The sequence below is a fragment of the Pempheris klunzingeri genome, chromosome 8, assembly GCF_042242105.1.
Source record: "Pempheris klunzingeri isolate RE-2024b chromosome 8, fPemKlu1.hap1, whole genome shotgun sequence".
NCBI classification, from domain to species: domain Eukaryota; kingdom Metazoa; phylum Chordata; class Actinopteri; order Acropomatiformes; family Pempheridae; genus Pempheris; species Pempheris klunzingeri.
This window is the reverse complement of record NC_092019.1, coordinates 13698540-13721282: the sequence shown is the minus strand read 5'-3', so window position 1 is coordinate 13721282 and position 22743 is coordinate 13698540. Positions and strand designations below refer to the sequence as shown.

The window sequence follows — 22743 nt, the reverse complement described above, 5'->3', positions numbered from 1 at the left end:
TTATGTAGAAATCTTAATGACTCAATTCATGTCAGCACACCTTGGAAAAATGACTTGGGCCAAAAGAGGAAAAGAACACAAACATAAAAAGTAAATAACATAAGAACAACAACAACTCAAACATGTGAATTATGAGTACTGTACTGTCTATGCGTTGTAGACTGGAGGGGGTAAAAATATACGGGGGAGGAAGTTGGACAGACTTTGACAGATTTCAAGCTTTCAAACTGATTTCTTGTGGGTGGAAAACAAGATTCAACATGTTTGACTTGAGTTATGCAAGTTACATTAACATGTACTAAAATGTTTTGCTCTGCTTTTCAAGCATCGTTTTACTCTGTGATTGCAACTTTTTTAGTACACATTTATAAACCACAAGACAAACTCAAGTTGAAGCATAAATCTGTTGATTTATTTACATTCCTGAAACAAATTGGCCATTTTTATTACCAACAACTGCAACTGAAACGTGATGAGATTCACTTACATGGATTGCATAGTTTTACAAATACTTATTTCACAGTGGTAGTTCACTGGGCAGTTCAGTGTCAACGGTGTCAGACACTATTTTCAAATATGCTGTTGTTCCCAAGGGCTCATTGCTTTAAATTTAAAAAAAAAAGTTTTCTCTTGGGGAGGAGCTAATGGAAGATTAGATTGGATACTATTATCAGAACCCATCTTGTATAACAGAGTAAAGCTTGTCTGACTGAGAGCCTTGCAAAGAAGAATCTTGATTTCTTTTTCATCAATTTTTACTGCCTACTTCAAATCACAGCACATGGCTTTATGGAACACTGTGCCAATGAGCAACTTTCCCCCATAGGTGGCTGCCACAGAGGAGCCCATGATCACATCGCCGTTGTCAGTGTACACCTGAGTCACCTCTGGCTGATCTGAATGGATGTTCTGGATCTGGATGACCTAAAAAAATAAAAAACATAATCATGAGAAAGAATGAATGATTACAATTAGAAAAGGTGTCAGTAGACCAATCAGCTGTTTACATATGCAGAATGCAGCAGATACAGCAAAAACAGACGTTGTATTTTGCCCGTTTTAGCCAGAATATTTACTATCTGTAAAAAGTGGACGGACAAACCTCCGATCCAGGTGGGTCCTTGGGGTCGAACATGAAAAGTTTCCATCCATTAGGGTGACATCCTAACCACAGGTCACCAGTTTCAGGGTCGACCTCAATGTTGTCACAGAGCGAACCCACAGCCACGGACTGGTGAGGTGTCACAGACAGGGTTGTAATTATACATTCATCATTGTGTCCTGACAGTTCTAATGTCATCGTTAAGGTTAAAAGTATGGAAAATGTGAAAATTAGAAATACTAAAATAATGCTGGTGGTTTCCTTTAAATGACACTTCTCACTTAAAATTCTGCTTTTATTCTAAACATGATGTGACTTTTAGTGGACATGTAGCAGGATGACATGATCAGATTTTATTAATTGTTCAACGAAATTATGATATAAATAAATTATCCCGATACGTTTGTAACAAAAACAAAAACATGAGTTAATAAAGTTCTTTAAACTGAGGAATTTGGTCCAGTATAGTGGAACAAAGTTAACTAAGATAAGATATTCCTAAGATATTCCTTTATTAGTCCTACAACGAGGAAATTTACAAACTAAAATGAGCATCAGTTTGATTGATTAATTCATTTATATTTAATTTTGCATACACTGGCCTTACTCCCATATCAATAATGGAAAAATATGAATTATTCATGATGATTAATATCAGGATATCGAAGTCACTCATTCTCCCAAGCCCTAATGTCATCAAATTCAGTCATTTCTAAATTTACTTTACTGTTACTTTATTTTTACTTTTTAAATACTGACTCTGAAATGTGCTGTAAGAAATCAGAGCACATTCATATTGTTGAAACTTTGAATTATTTACCTTCACAGGAACCAATGCATTGTCTTCTTTCCGCTCCAGCACATGTACTTTGTGGTCAAATATATCTGCCACATATATATGCCTACAAATGAGAACAAGAATATCAAAATGAAGAAATTCAGACACGTGAAGTATAAGACTGGAGATCAGAAAGGCACCAGGCCCAGACAGCGCGCCACCCTTCTCTCTGAAATCCTCCGCTGACCAGCTGCCTCGCATCTTCACACAGATTTTCAACAGATCACTGGAGCTGTGTGAAGTCCCCTCCAACCATCTCGGCCCCGAAGAAACCCTCTACCACAGGACTAAAAGACTACAGGCTTGTCGCTGTGATGTCTGTGATCATGAAATCCTTTGAGAGGCCTGAAGGACATCACAGGGCCCCCGCTGGACAGGCTGCCGTTTGCCAACCTGGCAAACATGTCAGTAGATGATGCAGTCAACATGGGACTGCACGACATCCAGCAACACCTCAACTCCCCAGGGACATATCCAAGGATCCTGTTTGTCAGTATTCAACGCCTGCATTAGAGAAGTCCTCCGCTCTAAACTCACCCAGCTCACTGTACAAGCCCCCAGCTGTCAGTGAATCAAACACTGCCTGACTGACAGGAGGCAGCAGGCGAGGCTTGGAAAAGCACCCAAACAATCACCACTGGCTCTCCTCACTGCTCTTCGCTCTTTACAGCGACTGCACATCAGGAGGCCCGTCTGTTAAACTGCTAATGTTTACAGATGGCAGTCATCAGCCTCATCCGCGATGTTGATGAGTCTGGAGGTTGAACACCTTCAGGTTTCTGGGATCCACAATCTCCTGGGAACCTGAGGTGGGCGTCCGACATTGACTCCTCTATCAGAAAGAGGATGAACATGCTGTAACCAGCTCAGGAAGTTCAACCTGCCTCAGGAGCTGCTGATCCAGTTCTACACTGCCTGCTTTGGATCAGCCACCAAACAGAATAGGAACAGATGCTGCAACACTAAAACGTCCACTTAACTTCAAATTATAAATCATACATTTACAGTTCAACATGAACACACTGTGTTTCAGCCTGTATAATCATCATCGTCGAATATAAATCCTGCACGCTGTATATAACCAGAGGCAAACTCCGTGTACAGTACGTGTACGGCCAACAAAGCTGATTCTGATTGGCCGTAGGCACAGTCCTGCACATCAGTCTTACCTTTCATCTGGTGAGATATTGATGCCGTTTGCAAAATAATATCCCTCAGAGACCACTTTCACTTCCTCAGGACTGTAGTACACAACATTAGTCCAAGGCTGAGCCAGAAGAAGCTCGACGAAACTTTTAAAGATTGCATGGGTAAAGTAGTGATCATTGGTTGCATAGAAGGTGTCCACTCCCACTGCAACAATATCGTTCACACTGGAGAGACAAATCAGAATTGAAAATGTGCTTTTCTATATACAAAAATTACATTGTTAATCAAAATATGCATATGTTTTTATATCACATTGTTGCAGACAAACTACAGCTCCCTCTTAAATAAATCTCAAGTGCATTTCATGGTTGGTACATGTTGAATTTGTACCATACTGTACCTGTGGAGGAGTTCATGTTTGATGGTTTTCAGATGCACCAGTGAGAGGTCGTCATCCTCATATTTAAATATCTCTACTTGGCTTTTGTGTTGAGGGTGATTGACAACAAACAGGTATATTGTGCCATCTGATAAAGAAAAAACAAGGAAAGCAAACACAAACACTGTCATCAAAAATGAAAAGTGTGTGTGTGTGTGTGTGTGTGTGTGTGTAGAGTGGTGGTAGAGGAACATGCATGGCTACAATGCATGCTCCAATGAGCATACACAGCTCCATACTTGTTGGAGGTGTAAAATGCTATATTCTGCAGGAGTCACACACGTTTCAGGCTTTCCTTCAAAAATGGTTGAGAAAGCATCAAAAGCTGTAGTTGGAAATTTTCCTTTTTCATACAAATAAACACCACCTACCTTTAAAGAAAGAAATGTACTGATTGTGTAGATTATACATGCACCCATTTTATTTTAAGATGCCTTTATAAGAATAATATACACAATCAGTGGAACACCCAAGGTAGTGTAACAATCCTAGCTACTCCAATGGGTTACCCCTCTGTGATTATCACAGCATGCGATCACAACAGGTTTGTCCACATTCTCCAATACACACAAAGAGCCAAATATCAGATAATATCACAGTCCTCAGTAGTTATACACTGAAAATGATTTCTTTATAGCAAAATGTTCTTAAAGGAGTTTATGTGCTTTAGGTTCCATCTTATACTTGTATCTTGACTTGTGTGTAACGTGTGTGCAACCACACGGGTGCTTTTACCACTTGGATCGGTGTATACGCTGATGCCATGAGGGTTGAATGATTCGAGATCAAAGTTTCTTGGCATGCGCAGCTCCACTGGTTTCATACGAGGATCATTCATATCGAGGGACAAGATCTTTCCTGTCGCATCCGAGACTGGCATTCCAGGATATTTCAGGCCCTTGGGAGAGTCAAAATATATTAAATTACAAATATTATAAAAGCACCATTGCACAATTCATTATGACAGCATACTTTAAGTTAAAAAAAAAATGTCATCTTTGATCAGGGACAGTGGACAAGAAGAAATCAGGCATTGGCCCATATTTGGTGGCAAAGGTTATGAGAGGTTTTTGTTCTCTAGATGCCAAGCCAAGTGTACATTAAGGGAAAAGCAGAAAAACCAGTTCATGCTGTTTTAACTGGGAGCAGCAAGGATTTATTTTTACCTTTGGAGTTATTTTTCAGGGACTAATGGCTCAAAATAGCTCTTTTCAGCCTCTCAAGTGTGAAAGTTTCGCTTTTCTCTGTTTTATGTCACTGAAAATAGATTATCTTTGAGTTTGCTGGTCAGATAAAACAGGACATTTGATCATGTGACCACAGACTCTGAGAAACTCCCCCCCCCCCCCCCCCCCCCCACACACACACACACAAATTCTTACATTTTTTTAGTCTAAAAGATGAATCATCAAATAAAATGCATTCATATGGATGATGAAAAATAATTATTGGTTGGAGCCCTCGTGATAAATGGGTAAACATTAATACTTGAAAGTTTTAAACTACACCAATGTTAAGTCACATAGATTACAGGCCCTGACAGATGGAGCAAAGTCTGGCCATAGGGTTGATTTTATTGACAGGAAAAAGCATAGTTTACTGGGCTGCTTTGCATTTTAAGTGTTTCATTTATACCAACTTTTGCTGCTCTGCACCTCAAATACTTACAGCACTGATGAAGGCACGCCCGTCTGCAAGGATCGTTATATCCTCTGAGCCGTGATCTGCAGGTACGAAAGTTGCACAGTTCACTCTCATGTTCATGTCCAGTAGTTTCTCTACATTTTCTTCTGACCTGACGTACCCAGATTTTTGAGCAGGACACAGTTGGGGAGGTGATTCTGGACCACCTCCCTTGTGGCGAGGCTCACTTTCCTGCAAGAGAAGTTACATGAAAGCAGGTGGAAACAACGCAACTTTGTTGTCCAAAGGAAAAACACGAGAAGAAACGGCAGAGCAGCCGTGTCGTTTCAACAGTAATGAACTGGTTTTGTGTTCTACCTGAGGTTGACAATCCTCTCTCCAAACAGCGCCGATAAGGCGGCTATTGCAATCGAGATGAAGGCGACCTTTCCCATGTTGGAACCGCAGTAGCTGAAGTTTACCAACAACTTGAAGCAGTCCGACCCGCCTGCTGCAGCCAGAGGAGAGCCAGACGTGACTAATGCTGCCTTCAGGGTTATCGGAAATATACGCACTTCGCATTTTTGTTTTCTTTTTTTGATGTCACTGGTCAGCGTTTCCATTTTGCATTGCATGCATTGCACATTTTTTCCATCTTAAATATACAAATACGTCAATTTCTTACAATTACCCCATGCAATTTATACATTGGACGTATAATTTATATTATATTATTATACATTAGCATTGGACATGATTGTTGCTCTCTTTATCTTGCAGCTGCTGGACAAAGAAGCCCTAGATCTGCATCTCTTGATTCATAAGATAAAATACAGGACATATATGTTTGTAGGACCAGTTTGTAGGTGTGTCTATAATTTCCACTATATGAAGAGCGCGTGAATGCAGCATAATTCCGTATGGTTGGAAACACATCAGATCTAAAAACAGGTCTAAGGCTGCAGTTATAATTGTCTGTATACAAGCTTAATCTCACTATATAGTGAGATTAACATGTAGGTGAGCCTTTAGCTGATTGCTGTGTCCAGCACACAGGGAGGGAGGTGGCTGCAGTCAGTGTAAATGGATTTGAACTGCAGAGTTTGGCCATGACTGACTTTTGACCTTAGGCCCATTTGCACAAGTAAGGCAGGAGTCAGCTATGTGTGCAATTCTGCTCTTAGTTAAACCTCTGGGAACAACAAGGTCTTGGCACTGTGTGTTCATAGAAGCTTCAACAGAGAACATGCATTCATCTCATGCACACTCGTCCTGCTCTTTATTGTAATCGAGTCTAATATATTCTGAGGTGTGCATGTAGATGGCCGGCGGTGACAGGTGTCCTTTGAATGTGGTTCACTGCTCTTATTCACACATTCAGCTTTTATTCTGTTCAAGCTCTCTGGAAACGTGCACACATTCACACTCAATGCCATCACACTATGTAGGAAATGATTAAGGGCATTACGTTGTGCTCTCACTTTGTTCTGAGAACATATGGATACAAAGCTAAGAAAATAGGAAATACAACTTATGAGCACACAGAAAACCATTTGGCATCAAAGTTAATTCTTGATTGAAGGAAAATTATCTTGTGGGCTTCGCCGCCTCTACTGCTCTGCTTTAAATCCACTCATATTATTGTCAGTGCAACCAGTCAACAGACGGTATACTCAATGACAGGTAGCGCCTGCAAAACCCTGTTTAAATTGTTTATTTTTGAAGTTGTTTTTGTAGATGAAGACTCCTCCCAACATAAAACAAAAAGTTACAAAATTGTCTATGTAATCAAAATCATGTGTAAGAGACTTCATAAAAAACAAACATGAACACATACATACACATATTGAAGTGAAAGTAACATAAAATTGGCAAACTATTGACCCTGTGATACTCAGCATTGGGTGCATGCAACCTGACAGTAACTGTAGAATATCTACAAAAGTCCAATTAAAGAATTATAGCATCTAACAACTTCAAAACACCAACAACTCCTGCACATTACATCGTGTGCAACCAGCGGTCACTGTTAGGTGGGGCACACCAGATTCCTGACTCTGATTTGTGAAGTCGTGTAAAGGTTCACAGTGTAATACAGCAGGATCCCCATCAAACAGTTTCAAGCAAGACTGTATATTTGGAACATACAAAATAAATTTTATTATCCATTCTCTTCATGTCTACATCTTATTAGAATTTCTAGACAATGGCATTGTCAAATAACACACCCAAATTAATTCTAATAATCCTGACAGGTGCAACAATACATGTCTGTCAAGTCCAGGTGTCAAAATATAACTGAATGTGAAAAGCAATTTTTAAATCTTCGTCTTTGTTATTTTCAACATAAAAAGGGGAGCCATGGCCCTGGGCCGCAGTGAGAGCTAGGCAGGACATGGCCATGAGCACACATAAACACAGGTGAGGAAGTGGCTTCAGGGTTGAGCCCCGGTGGCTGCAGGGACTTGTGTGGCCAGAGTGTTGGGAGCAGAGATGACAGGTGATCCAGCAATGTTAGCCAGTGGCTGCGAGGACGACATCGAGGTGATGCCTAGGAGAGACAGGACGCTCTTTAATCATTTGGTAATGGGTTGTATTTGCACGTCTTCACAATATCAAACCACTCAATTCGTGATGCAACTTTATTTGCGGCCGTTTTCAGACGGCCCTCTTACAATCTGACCGTTTCTTTGGCCGCAAATAACAGTTTCATCTCTGATTTGAAGCATTAAAAAAACTTTTCCTTAAACAGATTATTTAGAGCAACATCTACAGCTTTAATCATGAGCGTTCTTTCTGGGCACGATTACTTACCGGCCATCATACTTGAGGAGCTGACTGGTGTGGAGCTGGCAGCCATTCCTCCAGGAGTTGCCCCTCTTCCCTGATCTTTAACGATGGGATCTGAGAATAAAAGTGGATTTAAGCACCTCATGAATGAAATACACGTTAACAGAATTGAGCTACTTTAGGCAGCATGCTCAAATTTTTGTTTACTCAAGAAATAAAGAGTTGCAGACAAGTTTCTTTATAAAAAAAAGAGGAAAAGAAACTTACAGAAGTAGGGATGATCCATGGCCTCTCTGGCCGTGAGGCGGGCTTGATGGTCATAGCGCAGCAGTTTGTCCAGGAAGTCTAGAGCCTCTGTACTGACCAGGTGCTGGTTCTCACTGTGCACAAACCTCTCCCACCTTTTGCGGGAGTGTCTGGAGAACAAACCGGGGAACAAGAGTTCATGTGGGGTGTTCACTTAACAAAATCCTGGTCAAAACATTCAGCTGCAATGTTTTACCTTCCGAGGATGTCATTGAACCGTGGATCCAACTCAATGTTGTACTTGTCAATGTAGTCGTACAGGTCCTCGGTGCCGAGTACTTTTGCGATTCGCACAAGCTGCAAGATAAAAAGGAACAGAAGTTCACAATTAAAAGAGTACAGTCAAGACATTTAAATCATGTGAACTGTATTGAGGGGGTATTATTCCATTTATAGAGTTATGGTCTATGGGTGTTTATATGGAGTGTACACGTTATGTCAATAAAAAGGTAATTGTGGGAGACAAAAGATATAGAAATAAACATGTTGTTAAATTAGCAATGTCCACATTATGTTTAATACCTGTATGGTTTGAGAAGTTTTTTTTATTATCAAACTTAACTGAACCAGGATGTAATTCCTTGATTTCATTACACTTATCTACAGCATTAATATTATTAAACTCTGCTAGATGAGTGACGACAGCAACATTTTCTTCTTTTAACAAGCAAAAGTCTGTTTTATGTTGAGTGTGACAAAGTTATTCATTTCAAAAAATTATACACTGTTTACCCAAGTTCCATCTCTCAGGCACAGTGCTGAAGTTGTGCGAGATTATTACTTGAAAAATTAAATGTTAAATCAACGCTTGCATTCATGTACCAATAGAACTGAAACACCATTTCGACTGTAGTGTCACACAGGCTCAAAGAAACACAAATGAGCAATGGAATGAACTGGAAATTCTGTGTTAAGTGTTACAGTGTTGGTAGTGAAAGCCCACAACACAAATGTGTTATGACCTGTGTCCATCACTACAATCCTATACTTGTCTTAAAACCCTTTGTTTTACATTCAGTACTCCACACTCCAAGAAAATTCATAATTAATGTCCACCCTTACTCAATGATTGCTGAAATATATTTGAGAAAAGGCGTAAAACCCCATGTGCTCTAGTAGAGCTGCTGTGAGGCCACCTATTCAGTGTAAGAAGAATGTGTGTCGACTGTGTAAAACTAACAATACAATGTATTGGGCAATGCTGAAAAATAATAAATAAATAAAGCCCCAGACATCGCTATAGTTGAGCCACGGGTTTGTGACGATATGTACAAAAGATTTGATTAAAAATAGTTAAAGAGATCCGTACCTGATCGTAGTTGTCATGACCGTGAAAGAAAGGCTCCTTTCTGAAGATCATGCTGGCGAGCATGCAACCCAAACTCCACATGTCCAAGCTGTAGTCATACATCTAGAAATAACACAGAGAGGTGAAAACACATGTACTGGCTTCATGACAGCATTTGAGAACTGAAAATCTATTCTGTCTTCTTTAATAATATAAATACTAGGCGCCATTTTGACACAACTAAAACTGTCATGTCGAGGAAGAATATAAAGGAGCCTCACCTGGTAGTCTACCAGCAGTTCAGGTCCTTTGAAGTACCTGGATGCCACTCTCACGTTGTATTCCTGGTTTGGGTGGTAGAACTCTGCCAATCCCCAATCGATTAGGCGCAGCTGGAGGTTTAAAAAAAAAAAGTTGAATTGTGATAAGCTGTTGTCATATTAGGAAAGAGACGGTGTGAGGAAATTGGTTGACGAATGTGAAACAGTACCTTTCTGTGTTCATGATCGATCATTACATTGTGTGGCTTGACATCTCGGTGCATGATCCCCATACTGTGGCAGTAATCCAGAGCCTATCGGGTAAAATGGAAAAAAGTTACATATATATACTGAATGTAGAACTTGTGTAACTAGAGGTTGATTTAATATTCCTGGCAAGTATCAACCAACGCAGCCAATAAAACAGAGTAACAAGTCCAGTGTGCCAAAAGCCGTACCTTTAAGATTTCGTACATGTAGAACCGTATGTCAAAGTCAGATAGGGTTTGATACAATTGCTGTAAAAATCAAACAATAAAATACATGTATGAGCCACTTGGAAAAAAAATACAATTTGGTATATTTTTTGTATTAACACATCCTCAACTGCAAGTCAAAAAACACAAAAGATCTTTACCTTGAAATCTGTGTTGTTCACATGTTCAAAGACCAGAGCAGGGGTTCGGGACTAATGAGAAAGAGAGAAAAAAATGTGTAAGTTTGTACATAGTCCTAAATTGTTGCAATGTAAAAGGGAGAGCAAAATTACCACAGGATCCTTGACGATATCTAACAGTGAGATGATATTTGGGCCACCCCTCAGATTTTCCAGGATCTTTATTTCTCTCTTGATTTTCTTTTTCTTAACCGGCTGTGAACAGAAATAGTCTTGTGAGTTACACACAAAAATTCTCACTATGTTTTACTGAAAAACACTTGCAAAATTTAGAAATTATCAGGATAATTAACTGGTTATCTCCATACCTTCAGTATTTTGACGACCACTTTTTCATTGTTTGTGATGTTTATGGCTTCAAACACTTCACTATATTTGCCTCTCCCTAGTTTTCTGACTAGCTGATAGTCGTCTTGGTTCCTACAAAACAAAAAGCCACAATGAATGACGCTGAGTTTGCTGAACCAACAAAGCAAAACAAGACAAATACAATTAATGAACCACCTTACCCCCATTCAACAACATGGGACTCATAGTCCCAATATTCCCGAGGTCTCTGTGTGTTTACATCAGGGTAAACTCGAGAGCGGCTTGGAACAGGGCCAGACATATTCTACACAGGATCTTCTCTAAATCTCCTACAATAATACAAACAATATAAGAATGTGTTACTTGGAGTCACAGCAAAAATAAACAGAAGCAAAATAACACATTTTGTGTTCTAATGTACAATTCTGCACGAGAGGACATGATGGAGCTAAAAATAGGCGATATAAGGTAAATTTCTCATAGGACAACACAATACCTGGAAGGTTCCCTCCAGGATGGTGGTGATAGATGAATTGGATCAGGAGCAGTTGCGATGCCTTTATGGTAAGAAAGCTATAAGGGCATACAGATATAAAAATGACCACATGTAGATTTTGAAACATTAATGAAAGCTGATGAGACATTTTAACTTAAAGTTTCCCCCACAGGATGTTGATCTGAATCAGAGAGTTTCAGTGAAAATACAAATGTTTATCACGTGCTAAATTCGGGCAGCAACCTCCTAACTTGCAAACTTAAGTAACAGCACGTGATTTAAATAACACAGATGCGATTAAAGGAAATAAAAGTCAGACTAAATTAATGGTGTCGAGTCTAGCGTGTCTGAATATGGTGGCGTGTGAGATATAGAAACCTGAATGTTAAATGGGGGCATCCAACCAGTCTAATCAGGAGGTACAGGGTTCAATACAGTCATCACTGGGGGCTACACCAAGGCAGTATCTCCTGTTGAAAAAAGGAAAGAAAGTAGGTTGATTAAAATCAATGCTGTCAATTAAGCAAACATGAGCAAACTGAGAGCTAACGACTGCTAACCAACACAGCTAGTAAGGCTACATTAGATGAATGGCTTTACAAGAAGCATCCAAACGATAATGGTCTCTCTGGTACAAAATACTCGTTCATTCGTTTGCCCGCTTACTACTTTAGTGAAAAGGTGAGTGTACGCACAAACCCTCTGTGGCCCAAGGCCTGCACAAGTGCAGGCTAGCTAGCTAGCTGTTAGCTCCACTAGCTAGCTATCAGGCAAACAGGGCAGCTGGTCGGGCTGCTAGCTAGTTAGCATTAGCTCGTCGGCAGCAGAGGGAAAAGCCGGCTGGAAACTCACAACTATCTCTCGACCACATTATGAGACTGTAACCTCAAGAGGCAAGCAGTCCGCGTCAGATAGTCAAAAAGGCAGCACTGTGGTCATTGTTAACGTAGAGCCGAGCGAGAAGCTTCGAAAAAACACATTTTCTAAAGCTATAAAGTGCTAAGCTAGCAGGCTAGGGGAGTGAATAGCCTGCTGACTGGCGAGGCAAGTGACTGACAACGCCTTGAAAAAACATCCTACAAACACTGTGATCGAGCTGTATATTGGCACCGCGGTTGTGTTACTTGTTCCCAGCTTTCCCCCACATGTAAAACACCCAACAGTAGTTCCGAACCTACGACGATTTGTGGTTAAATAACACGATTACCTCTCAGCGTTGTTGGGACGTCAATATGGCGATGCTTGGGATCAAGAGCTTAGTGCGAATAGCCTTTCCTGCAGAGGGCGCTCTCCTTTCTCTGTTTCATGGGGGAGATAATAGTCCCTCTGCCACCAACAGGTCTCATAGAGGCAGAAACTTTTATCTGTGTGTGTTTTCGGTCACAACTGCGATGTTTTGTCATTCTAAAATAAAGATTTATTAGTATTAGCAGACATAATCCTACCCCAAACCCTGTTCGTTCCTACAAGCAACATCCACAGTTGACCTCTACAGGCTCTGATAAAGGATTGCTGGGGGCAGTTTTTATTCAGTGAACTTACATAATTTAATTTGCATATAGGCCTACTAGTAGAAGTGCAGCAGGCACACAAAACAGATTACAGTTCAAATAGTTTCATAACTCACTGCATTTCATCACCTGATTACTCCATGCTTTTCCATTTCAGGATGTTTCTACCAAGAGGCATTTCTGTAGACCTGTGATCAGTAGGGCCTGGTTTTAAAAAAGGTCTTTGTTTAGGGAAAATATAGGCCTCACTGGGTAAATGGACAATGGTGAAATAGTGGCAGAAAACAAAACATGTTCTGTGGCATCATTTAAAAGGGTAGAAAAAGCCAGGAGTAACCAACCACCTGTAATCAATACACAATAGGGAGAAAGACAAATCCTTTTTTGTGAGTTGGAATGTTAGAAACTATTTTTTCATCTTGACTTGATATAATGAATAGGTCTTTGTAAACTCAACCTTAGGCCTAATTGCTGCTCCTCTGCCAGCAAGTCGCACACTGTTAAACAAACAGAAGTGGTCTTTGACTGCAGCTCAATCTGATACATCTGGTCAGGATCTATAATTAACTAAAGGAAGGACTATTAAAGGTGAGAAATCAGGATAAAAGCTACAGAGCACAAGCTGACAAACTGTGGACACAGTGGGGGACCAAAGTTAACAATGATGATGTAAGTGTTCATATTTTGTTTCATGGATATTTGTCTTTTTAAACATGTTTTATTTGGCAGCTGCAGATGACACAAAACGCCACAAAGTTTGATACAAACATGCATCTCCAACCATTGTATATATATATTTTTTCAGCTTCATGTATTGTCTACTTCTTCCATTTGCAACCATGGTGGTTACAACCACAATCAGAGGTAGTGTTTTGAGCTTACTCAACTTTTGTAATGCATGTTTCAGTCTTAACTGACTGAATAGGTCAGTAGAGATAACACTCTTTCTTTCTTTCTTTCTTTCCAAGCCCGAAGAGAAAACGTGTTAAGCTTCCTAAATGGTGAGATTATTTTTGTAATTTTTAGGTCATTTTATGTTTTTTCTTCATGCATAATGCATAGAAATTTCTTAATCTGTTTAAATCAAACCTGTGACCTTTTAACACATCACCTGTTCATTACCGTTGTTATAGATGCTATTGGTTCAACTACTGAAAAGACCATACCTGCACCTGTAACAGGTTTGTGATTCAAAATGTAACTGTGTAGCACTTTTTAAACAGGAAAGTCAAATTAAGTTGACAGCTAATCTCACCTGATCATCAAAGTGTTTTTTGTTCCCTGAGAACACAAATGAAGACCTGGTCACAAAAGAGATAAAAAGAACAGAAACATACATTGTGGTTCTTTGTCGTTTAGCTGAAACTTCAGGGTGTAATGTAGCAAGCACTTATCTGATTGTTAGGACGTACAACCACCCCAGTGATGATAATCATATATTTTCTCACATCTGCAGCATTTAGAAACCCCAGAGAGGAGGATTCTGAAGGTACATTTTTTAGTTTTTTCCTGTTGAAAGAGTAACACAGTAGTACAGGGGATATATACTAGTAACTAAAGCATCATTTTAATTTCCAGTTTAATTTTGAGTCGGCAAGATTTTAATTTTTGTTTCAAAGAGTCATGTCATTCTCACACATGGCGTAGAGATACACATGCTTCCTTTCCCTTATTAAAAGGAAACAAACACACAACAAGATTCTGGACAACACAATGTACAATGTCCATGAAGTGGACTACTTATCAATCATTAACATAAGAAATAGACTTCACATCACACAAGTATAGAGTGAACAGTAGGATTTCAATTTTAAATAGCAGCAAACTCATTCACAGACATGTCCGAGGAAAAATCGACAGAGAGTTTTGACACCAATGGATTTACAGGTATGTGGACTTTATTTCACATAAAATGTAGAAAAAAAATTTCATTTCCTTTGAGTAACACTTTTCCAATATTTCAAAATCTGAAGTATCTGATGAATAATGAATGCAGCACCTTTAATTCAAAGTCAAACTAACATCCCAAATAACATCACAATAACTTAACATAATAACTTAATAACATAATAACTTACTTTTCCCAGATGCATTCAAAGACCTGGACAGCCATGAGATCAGGATTCCTAAAGATAAGGTACCATCAAGTAGGAAAACAGGAGTGGATAAAGACAGCATGGGGCCCAAGGACGTGAGCAGCAGACTGGTTTGGGACCAGGGGAGCAGAGAGATCGGCGTGCCAGGGGGAGTACACCAGACAAGCAGAGAACGCACTGATTTTAACAGTGAGGAGGGAATGATGGTTGATGCTCAGGAGGCCGAAAATTTGTCAGGAAAACACATTTTCAATTCTGACAGCAACGATCATCAGAGAAGGGCAACTCTAGAAAGAGTTACAGGGTTAAATGATATGTTGGCCACAGGCAGACAAAGAGAACCGTTGGATTGGGACAGTCTGGAGGAAAACAATGGTAGACCTGCTCCAGGAGGCAACAGAGGGGATACAGACTATGATGGTAAGACTAGAGTCTCTACATTGAACAACTATATAAAACAAAATAATTATGCTTTGAGCAATAAAAGGCCAAACGGTTGATTTTAACATTCCCACAGAAACCAGAGAATTTATCAGCTCTGAAACGTATCCAGTGGGTAAGAACTGTTTTTTTTTTTCAGCGAATATCGTAACAACAGTGTTTGGTTGCCAGAGCATGCAGTGCCTGATTCCGTGAAAGATCTCTCATTTCTTCTAATCCTATTTCTCATATGTGCTTTAGCACGCCCGGAGCACATGCCCAGTAGGTTGTCTGTTCCAGCCAAGAGCCAAACTTCCTGATTATCATACCGAGGTCTGTTTCATGTACTTTAGAATCAGACAAATGTTTTCTGCTTATGCCTCTATCCACCCAGATTGGCTAAGGAAGCCACTCCATGACATGTTGTTATGTTTACACCATAATGCACATTTAAATTAGTTACATTTCATCATCATCTAATTAGAAGATGAGACCGTCTCCAAGATCTTGCTTTGTAATTTGTCTGGTATGAATGTAATTTAATTGTTTTTTCCTCTCTTTTTCCAGATTCTACTTCTTCCTCACAGTGAGTCAGGGGCAGCCATCTGTTGAATCATAGCATGCGGACGGGCTGCTTCCAAATACAGCTACAGTTGGGACTTTTTCATCCAAATTTAGTTGTATTTTTTTGCCATGTGATCATGTGAACAAATGTAAGAAATAAAGAGGGTTTGACAATTTTGTGTAAGGCTTAGTGATGCAAACTGGTTGCGCAGTAAGCTGCTACAGTGCGATATTTAGCATGAAGAATATTGCGTCCAAAATGTCAGAAAATTATATCAGTAACAGCTATTTTTGATGACTTAGAACAGAGTTTGAAGTATGTCGCTTTTACCTCAATATCAAGAGATAGTCCTGTACGTCAGTATGTTCATTGTAATGTGAAAATGTAATCTCTGGAAATATGAATAAAAAAAGAAAGAAAATGTAAGGAATGCATCTTTTGTTAATTTCCTTGGTTGTCATTTAATGTATAATTAGTTAAATACAAATACATAATTTACATTTAAGATTTTCAAAAAACAAGAATGTGACACAGCAAACATCACATTCAACACAGTAACGTACTTAATGAAAAAAATGTATCAATAACATGCAAAATGCATACACACATATATATACTGACTATGTTATTACCTATAACACTACTGGAGTATATGTGGCAAAACAAGAGGTGCGAGTGTGTGCTACTATCCAGTTATAGCTTTTGAAAATAATTACAGACATTGCTGGCATTTTATAGTTCTGTTATTTCATTTCCTAAAGTGCTGAAGCTCACTGTACACGTCTGTTTGGACTCCATGTAACTCCTAAAAAAAAGTCAAAGCAATTCATCATGGAAACACGAAAAATATATGAATGTGACCTCAAACAGTTTTCATATTTAGTGTATTTGAGGTGTAAATAACCACATAGCTCTTTACATAGTTTTTTTTACCTGGTAGGGAGATTCTGTGACCTCTGTTGCCATTTTCTTTGATATTGATGACGGTAGGTTTCTTTTACCTGCTTAAAGTTTTAAAAGAGTCAAGTTACTGCCCAGCTTCCATATTACCACCCAGCATACTCAGAACTTAGCGATGATACACACAAAGTTAGCACTCACTATCGTGAGAGTCCCACTCCTTCCTCCTCTTGTGTTGAGTTGCAATGCAGAACACAGAAATAGTGATGAAGATGGTCAAGATAATATCAGAGGCAATGATGCCCATTACAGACCCCATATCTATTACATAACAGGAACCACATTCTGTGAAAGAGACAGACGAGACATGGGGTTGTGACACAAAATACACAACAACATATTCCAGCATTCCGCAGGAGCAAAAGGTTTAGGAACCTAAAGCTTTACCTTGCTGTCCTTCTGTAGATCCTGAAAGACAAAGAGTTTATAAAACCTCAGAGAAAAAACAACAGCGTCAGCAATATCATCGTTCACTATCAAAACACATATAGCACACCACTCACCGAACAACGAACCCACAATACAAAGAGTGTCAGACATCTTCTTGATTTTGGTTTCTGGTAAAGGAGGAAGTGTGAGGCTGAAGGCCACTAGTCCAGTTCTCTTTCAAATGGCTGTGTTGTCTCACCCATGAACGAGACGCTGGATGCCAGAGGTGGGAGGTATTACAGATACAGAAATGTCCACAGGCAGCAGCATTCAGGTTGTCAGCGTGTGACTGTGTTAGGAGGAGGCACGAGTCCACTGAGTGAACAGGAAGCTGGTGGTTTTGTTTCTTCACACATTCACATACATGTGATGGTCACTGGTTTCATATAAACAGAGATTCTGTCACATTCGATCATCAGGATTTGGGCCTAATTTTTGACTTTTTAACAGTATGTTGATTATTCAAATTGACTTGCCCAAGTGATGCCAAGATAAGAAGCTGTGTAAGGTCAGTTTCACTACACTAGCAGTTTCTGCTGAAATACGTACGATCAGTTCTCTAAGTAGAGCATTTCCTTATGACCTGTGGTTTTGTGTAGGCGGCTGCCACAGTCAGTGGTACCTAGTCTGTGACCCTCTGTTAGACCACAGGTTTATCTTTAATGATGGTGTACTGTCAGCGAAATGAAAGCACATCTTCAATGTTTTTGTCAAGGACACCTTTAAGTTTCACAATGTTCAAAATAACCAAAACTCTACTGAGCACGCACATACACAGACCCCAAAACTGCAGCAACAATTGTTAAATGTTTATTAATATGCCAAAGTGCAGCATATTGAAGTATGAAACTAAGAAAATATAAAATGCAAAATAGCCTAAATTAATAGTATGATAATCAAACAGAACCATATGTAAAACGTTTTAATCAGAAACACTTCAGGAACACAAAATCAGGATTAGAAGCCTTTTAATAAAGATAAGGTTAAAATGATTTAAAGGAAGACGGCTATGTGGCAAGCCTGAATTTCTCAAAGAAGCTGCTCTAGCAGCAATGGTGCCTCAACGGATAAAAACATCATCCCCTCTAGTTATCAGACTCCATGAGGACAGCCAGAAGACTCGTGAAAATGATCTGTTAGATTTTTAGAATGAATGACTGTATGAATGTTAAAATAGGACTACTATTGTGGTTTATCTTTTAAGTTATAAATGTCATGCATTAAAAATAGATTTATATTTTTTATAAAAATTCATAGAAGTAAAACGTTGTGATTTTTGGCTTTATTAATGACTAACTGACTGATAATACTTTATAGATTATTAATAAACCATGAATAAGACCAACTTTTGGTTTGCCAGGCTGTGAAAAATCCCTTTAGCTGCCATTTATCTTTCTCTAGCAGGACACTTTTCAGCTTCTTTTCAGCTTGTTAGTTCACCAGAATTTTCCTCTGATAGGACGTTTGACCTCTGACCCCTGCTGTACTGCAGGAAAAAAATCCACTTATCAACAACATATTAACATTTATAGTTAAAAACATGATGGATTCATTAATGACAAGGGAGACACTTAAGGCCTTTTTATTGATGCCTTGACAATTAACAACTCACCACCCAGATTTCTCATAATCTGACATTGCAAACATTGTTCTTATATCTTATTAATGATCTATAAAGAATTGGCTGGACCTGAATCAGGAACTGAAAGCCATAGACTACCTGGATGCCCCTTGGGGGAGAGTTGAAGAAATTGTTTACGTACCAGTGAGACAACCAAAAAGGAGAGGTGAAATTGCTGGATTTCATCAAATTAAGTTTTGAACAATGAACGCATGATTGAACCCAGAGTTGAAACATGAGACACTTGAAAGATTATACTGGCTGATGACAAGATATGCTTGGATTTTGTTTTTTTCAAATGGGACATCAAACTGTATCAAACAACTGTTGGTATCTTCTCACAATTCATTGGTAAAGTGTGTCAAATGGTGGCTTTAAGACTAATAGTAAAGAATAGATCAGTCACAAGCTCAGGGGGAACTCCTCTTGTGCATCATCACCGCAACAACTTCCCAAAATTTGTGAAGATGAGAAGCCACAGTTCAGTTATAAACCTTCCAGTCCAACCACATGGCCGGCCTCTCAAAAACAACAACAACAAAAAAGAAACTGTTCATTTTTTTTTAACTGAGGAGTTTTTCCACTGCAGACACAGACTACCTCCAGTTAGTGATAAAACAACACAGTGTATACACAGTATAGAGGAGGTACATCAGACAGACATAACAGAGATCCTGAATTAGCTTGGTCATCATGTTCTGTGTGTTTGACTGATATGTTAGACAGCAGTTTAACCTCAACCCCATCATAACACACAAGACTTAACATCATCCACCTGAATCTAATCAGGTCTCCGGTGTCAGTCACATTTCTCAAATGTCATTTTGATAAAATAGATAACAGGAAGTACTGCATGAACAACTTTCAAAGCTGAATAACGTGTGAAAAACGAGCATGTGAACAATCCAGCCACACAGAAATGCATGAAAATAGCATGTTTCATACACTGAAAAAATTCTGCCTCCATCAGTGAGTCCATTTGTATTTTATGGAAATTGTATTTTATGAACATTTATCTTTGCGCATGATCAGCTCAGTGGTTTGTCAGACATACTCATGTAAAACATGTACGTAAAGTCACTCGGTGTGTCAATCATTTATTTATTGAAATCACTCATATCATTACTGCTTGCCTGAAGTCGCACATTTTGCTGCCAAAAGCCACCTGCAGAGGGTGCTGTATGGTGTCATCACAGTGGCAACACAAACTGGATTGCATTCAGAGATGTTCGAAACACGCTTTTCATTTTTTTAGGTTTCACAAAATAGCATCAAGAAGGTGGCTGAAGAGCACAAGCCACACATTGTGACTAAATGTAAAAAGTTCTTTATAAAGTGTTTCTTAAGTGTTTGTATAAGACACTAAAATGGTAGATCCAATGGTTTGTGTCTAATAGAGTTTTATGTCATAAAGTTTGTGTGAATAAAGAGATATAACTGTATGTGTATGTGTAATGAATTGAGCAGGAATTTAACATACAATGTACAAGACACTCTACTTGTGTTTTTTTTTTTTATTGCAAAAGAGTTACACATTAACACAATTGTAATGATATTCCATAATATAATGTATTTTTTTTGTCACAAAGGATATAGAACTTTGTAACATCATTTCTCAGTGTGTCACAGCATCTGTAGATTAGCTTTTGCAGTTGGCCCGCACATTCATGTACACTTCGTTAGCTGTGAAGAGACAGAGAACAGAGACAGAAAAGGAGAGAGAATTTATTAGACTTTAGACTTTAGACTTTTCTTTATTTGATCCCCCATAGGGGGAAAATTTTCATGTTACAGCAGCAACAATTGAACAGGGAGAGTGAAAAGAAGCAATAGAAGAAGAAAAAATAGCAATAGCAGAAGCAATAGTAGAAGAAAAAATAGCAATAGCTATTTGAAAATAAAACGATATCAATTGCATAAAAAAGCATCATAAGGGAGTGAGAATATGTTGATATCACAGCACAGACAGGGATAAAGGACTAATTCAATATACATTATATAACCTTATACTTATTGCACTGAAACATATTTATCGACTGATGGCATGTGTGACACACTATTTCATTTTTAGCTGGAGCATAAAGATGACAAATAAAGAAATCTTGGATTTACATGTATACATAAACAAAAAGGCTAAAAGAAAAAAATCCTTTCAATATAATAATATAGCAGGACTATGAAAAGGCACGAGCCGCTCTGAAAGGCCTTTGGAACAATTACTGAGCCCTGATAAACCCTCTCATCCACAAAGCATTTACTATAACACACAACACTGCAAAAACATTCTCATTTCAGCTCTGTTGCCTCACCATTTTTTATCTTCTGACGCCGAAAGCTGGCACAGCGGTAGGTGACAATGACAATGATAAGGGTCAGCAACACATCTGCACAGATGATGCCTGCTATTGTCCCCGGCTCAATCCTGTAGCAAGACACAGTGCTCTCTGGGAAACACAGACAGATGGCGAATGAAGAGCTAGACAGATGAAAAGAGTGGGCTGGAAGATGTGAACCAAGACAGACTAGAAAGGATGATTCATCAACTGTCGCTGCCCACCTCTGTATTTGTGCTGCTCGTTGTTTTTACATTCATAATAGCTGAATTTTGAAATTGTTTGTATCATCTTTTTGTTGTAGGCTACATACCTGAGAGCACTGCAGCCAGATCTTAGAGAAAGAAAAAGAAACAAACAGAAAAACATTCAGATTCAAAACTTTTGCTTTTGCTGTTAATGTTGTGCAGCAACACCTCTGTCAGTTAAGTTTCCATCATGCAAAGTGTTTGTGGTTTTCCTGTTTAAGACCACCTTTATGTGCATGTGTGAAGAAGAAGAAGAAGAAGAAGAACACTACTTAAACTCACTTACCAGTGAGAAAAAATAGGACAACAATAATAAATTTGTCATACACCATCATCAAGTTTGACAGGTCAGTTATTTGCCTCCTGAAAGACAAAAAGAGGCAAAATCCCATTCTGTTATAGCCTTCAAAGATATGAAGGTGCATCATTCATGCGTCATTCATAACCTAGAAATTCCTTAGTATTTGATTTCAGATTTTTTTTTTCTAAATAAACAATTCCTGTATCACAAAAAGTCACTGGTGGCTGCACAGGCATTGGACAAAAAGAAAACGAGTTTGAGGTTTGGCTCTGTCAACTGCGTTTTATGTGATAGATTATGCATTCACAGTTGTATAAAGCAAACCAGATATCCTGGTTGTATACTTTCAGTATTACACTACATTTAAAGGTAGTTTAAAGCAACTTGACAGACATTAAATGGTTAAACGTATTAATTATTAAGTATTAAAGTAGTAAAGGAGGAGAAAGTCAGTGTAAGTTAAGATCCTCATACCTGAACTCCCCGTGGCTGACCTGCTGTCTGGAATCCAAAAGAGGATGTGACTCTGGTTCCCCATTAGTTTTCACTTTTGAGGGCTGACGTCAAGTTTTTTCCCTTCCTCTGCTGCGCCGAAACACTGCCTGTTTGTCTTTGTGTAAACTTAGTGCTACATGGCAAACTGGAAACTGCAGATTCCATCATCTACCAGATGATTGATGGTTGAAACTGTGACAGACTAGCTACAACATACGAGATCAACACAACATATGACACAACTGAGTAGAATACACTTAAATGTCCCTGAGAAGATTGTCTTGGATTTTGCTCTCCAATTCTAAAATAAGTAAATCAAAACAGAATTCACAGACAAAAAACAGTACAAGACAATAGACAATTTAAAGAAATTGTTACACAAGTACTGTCATGATCCTGTATTTTGTTAAGTTCTGTTTTTGTCTTGTCTCATGTTGTCTTGTCATTTACGGTTTTATTTTGTAGTATCCTTGTTTTCCCTCTTTCAG

The 22743-nt window shown here is 38.8% G+C and overlaps 4 protein-coding genes across 5 annotated transcripts; all 4 read right to left on the bottom strand.

Moving 5' to 3' along the window:
• Window positions 1–390: 390 nt before the first annotated feature.
• Window positions 391–5662, bottom strand: LOC139205041 (serum paraoxonase/arylesterase 2-like). Its single transcript, XM_070835117.1, has 9 exons — window positions 5530–5662; window positions 5333–5403; window positions 5197–5252; window positions 4264–4426; window positions 3490–3616; window positions 3110–3313; window positions 1923–2004; window positions 1103–1231; window positions 391–924 (listed from the first exon to the last, which is right to left on the bottom strand). The coding sequence occupies exons 1-9, from the start codon at window positions 5604–5606 to the stop codon at window positions 763–765; spliced, it is 1071 nt and encodes a 356-aa protein (XP_070691218.1). The 5' UTR covers window positions 5607–5662; the 3' UTR covers window positions 391–762.
• A 1188-nt stretch (window positions 5663–6850) lies between these two features.
• Window positions 6851–12613, bottom strand: LOC139205375 (casein kinase II subunit alpha-like). Its single transcript, XM_070835569.1, has 15 exons — window positions 12484–12613; window positions 11655–11746; window positions 11277–11353; window positions 10981–11109; window positions 10780–10891; window positions 10565–10666; window positions 10433–10483; window positions 10254–10313; window positions 10026–10109; window positions 9817–9927; window positions 9557–9658; window positions 8444–8544; window positions 8209–8357; window positions 7966–8055; window positions 6851–7702 (listed from the first exon to the last, which is right to left on the bottom strand). Exons 4-15 carry the CDS (start codon window positions 11079–11081, stop codon window positions 7587–7589), a joined length of 1179 nt encoding a protein of 392 aa, XP_070691670.1. The 5' UTR covers window positions 11082–11109; window positions 11277–11353; window positions 11655–11746; window positions 12484–12613; the 3' UTR covers window positions 6851–7586.
• Window positions 12614–16443: 3830 nt separating this feature from the next.
• Window positions 16444–17458, bottom strand: tyrobp (transmembrane immune signaling adaptor TYROBP). 2 transcript variants are annotated; one of them, XM_070835967.1, is made up of 5 exons: window positions 17332–17458; window positions 17216–17236; window positions 16970–17113; window positions 16802–16872; window positions 16444–16673 (listed from the first exon to the last, which is right to left on the bottom strand). In XM_070835967.1, exons 1-5 carry the CDS (start codon window positions 17366–17368, stop codon window positions 16617–16619), a joined length of 330 nt encoding a protein of 109 aa, XP_070692068.1. In that variant the 5' UTR covers window positions 17369–17458; the 3' UTR covers window positions 16444–16616. The 2 variants fall into 2 exon arrangements, with proteins under 2 accessions (XP_070692068.1, XP_070692069.1); XM_070835968.1 differs by having other exon boundaries at window positions 16802–16869.
• Window positions 17459–20377: 2919 nt separating this feature from the next.
• On the bottom strand, window positions 20378–22351 carry hcst (hematopoietic cell signal transducer). Its single transcript, XM_070835931.1, has 5 exons — window positions 22235–22351; window positions 21746–21822; window positions 21525–21545; window positions 21188–21322; window positions 20378–20561 (listed from the first exon to the last, which is right to left on the bottom strand). Exons 2-5 carry the CDS (start codon window positions 21792–21794, stop codon window positions 20518–20520), a joined length of 249 nt encoding a protein of 82 aa, XP_070692032.1. The 5' UTR covers window positions 21795–21822; window positions 22235–22351; the 3' UTR covers window positions 20378–20517.
• Window positions 22352–22743: the final 392 nt, after the last annotated feature.

Excerpts from the sequence above, each read along its gene's own strand:
- LOC139205041 (XM_070835117.1), bottom strand. The coding sequence starts at position 5,606 with ATGGGAAAGGTCGCCTTCATCTCGATTGCAATAGCCGCCTTATCGGCG. Across the intron at positions 5,404-5,529 it reads GAGAGGATTGTCAACCTCAG|GAAAGTGAGCCTCGCCACAA; the intron begins GTAGAACACAAA and ends CTTCTCTTGCAG. Across the intron at positions 5,253-5,332 it reads TGTCCTGCTCAAAAATCTGG|ATCACGGCTCAGAGGATATA; the intron begins GTACGTCAGGTC and ends TCGTACCTGCAG.
- LOC139205375 (XM_070835569.1), bottom strand. The coding sequence starts at position 11,081 with ATGTCTGGCCCTGTTCCAAGCCGCTCTCGAGTTTACCCTGATGTAAAC. Across the intron at positions 8,545-9,556 it reads GTCATGACAACTACGATCAG|CTTGTGCGAATCGCAAAAGT; the intron begins GTACGGATCTCT and ends TTTATCTTGCAG. Across the intron at positions 7,703-7,965 it reads CTCCTCAAGTATGATGGCCG|GCATCACCTCGATGTCGTCC; the intron begins GTAAGTAATCGT and ends TGTCTCTCCTAG.
- tyrobp (XM_070835967.1), bottom strand. The coding sequence starts at position 17,368 with ATGTCTGACACTCTTTGTATTGTGGGTTCGTTGTTCG. Across the intron at positions 17,114-17,215 it reads ATCTACAGAAGGACAGCAAG|AATGTGGTTCCTGTTATGTA; the intron begins GTAAAGCTTTAG and ends TCTCTTTCACAG. Across the intron at positions 16,674-16,801 it reads TCACAGAATCTCCCTACCAG|GAGTTACATGGAGTCCAAAC; the intron begins GTAAAAAAAACT and ends ACTTTTTTTTAG.
- hcst (XM_070835931.1), bottom strand. The coding sequence starts at position 21,794 with ATGATGGTGTATGACAAATTTATTATTGTTGTCCTATTTTTTCTCACT. Across the intron at positions 21,323-21,524 it reads TCTGGCTGCAGTGCTCTCAG|AGAGCACTGTGTCTTGCTAC; the intron begins GTATGTAGCCTA and ends TGTGTTTCCCAG. Across the intron at positions 20,562-21,187 it reads GCGTCAGAAGATAAAAAATG|CTAACGAAGTGTACATGAAT; the intron begins GTGAGGCAACAG and ends GTCTCTTCACAG.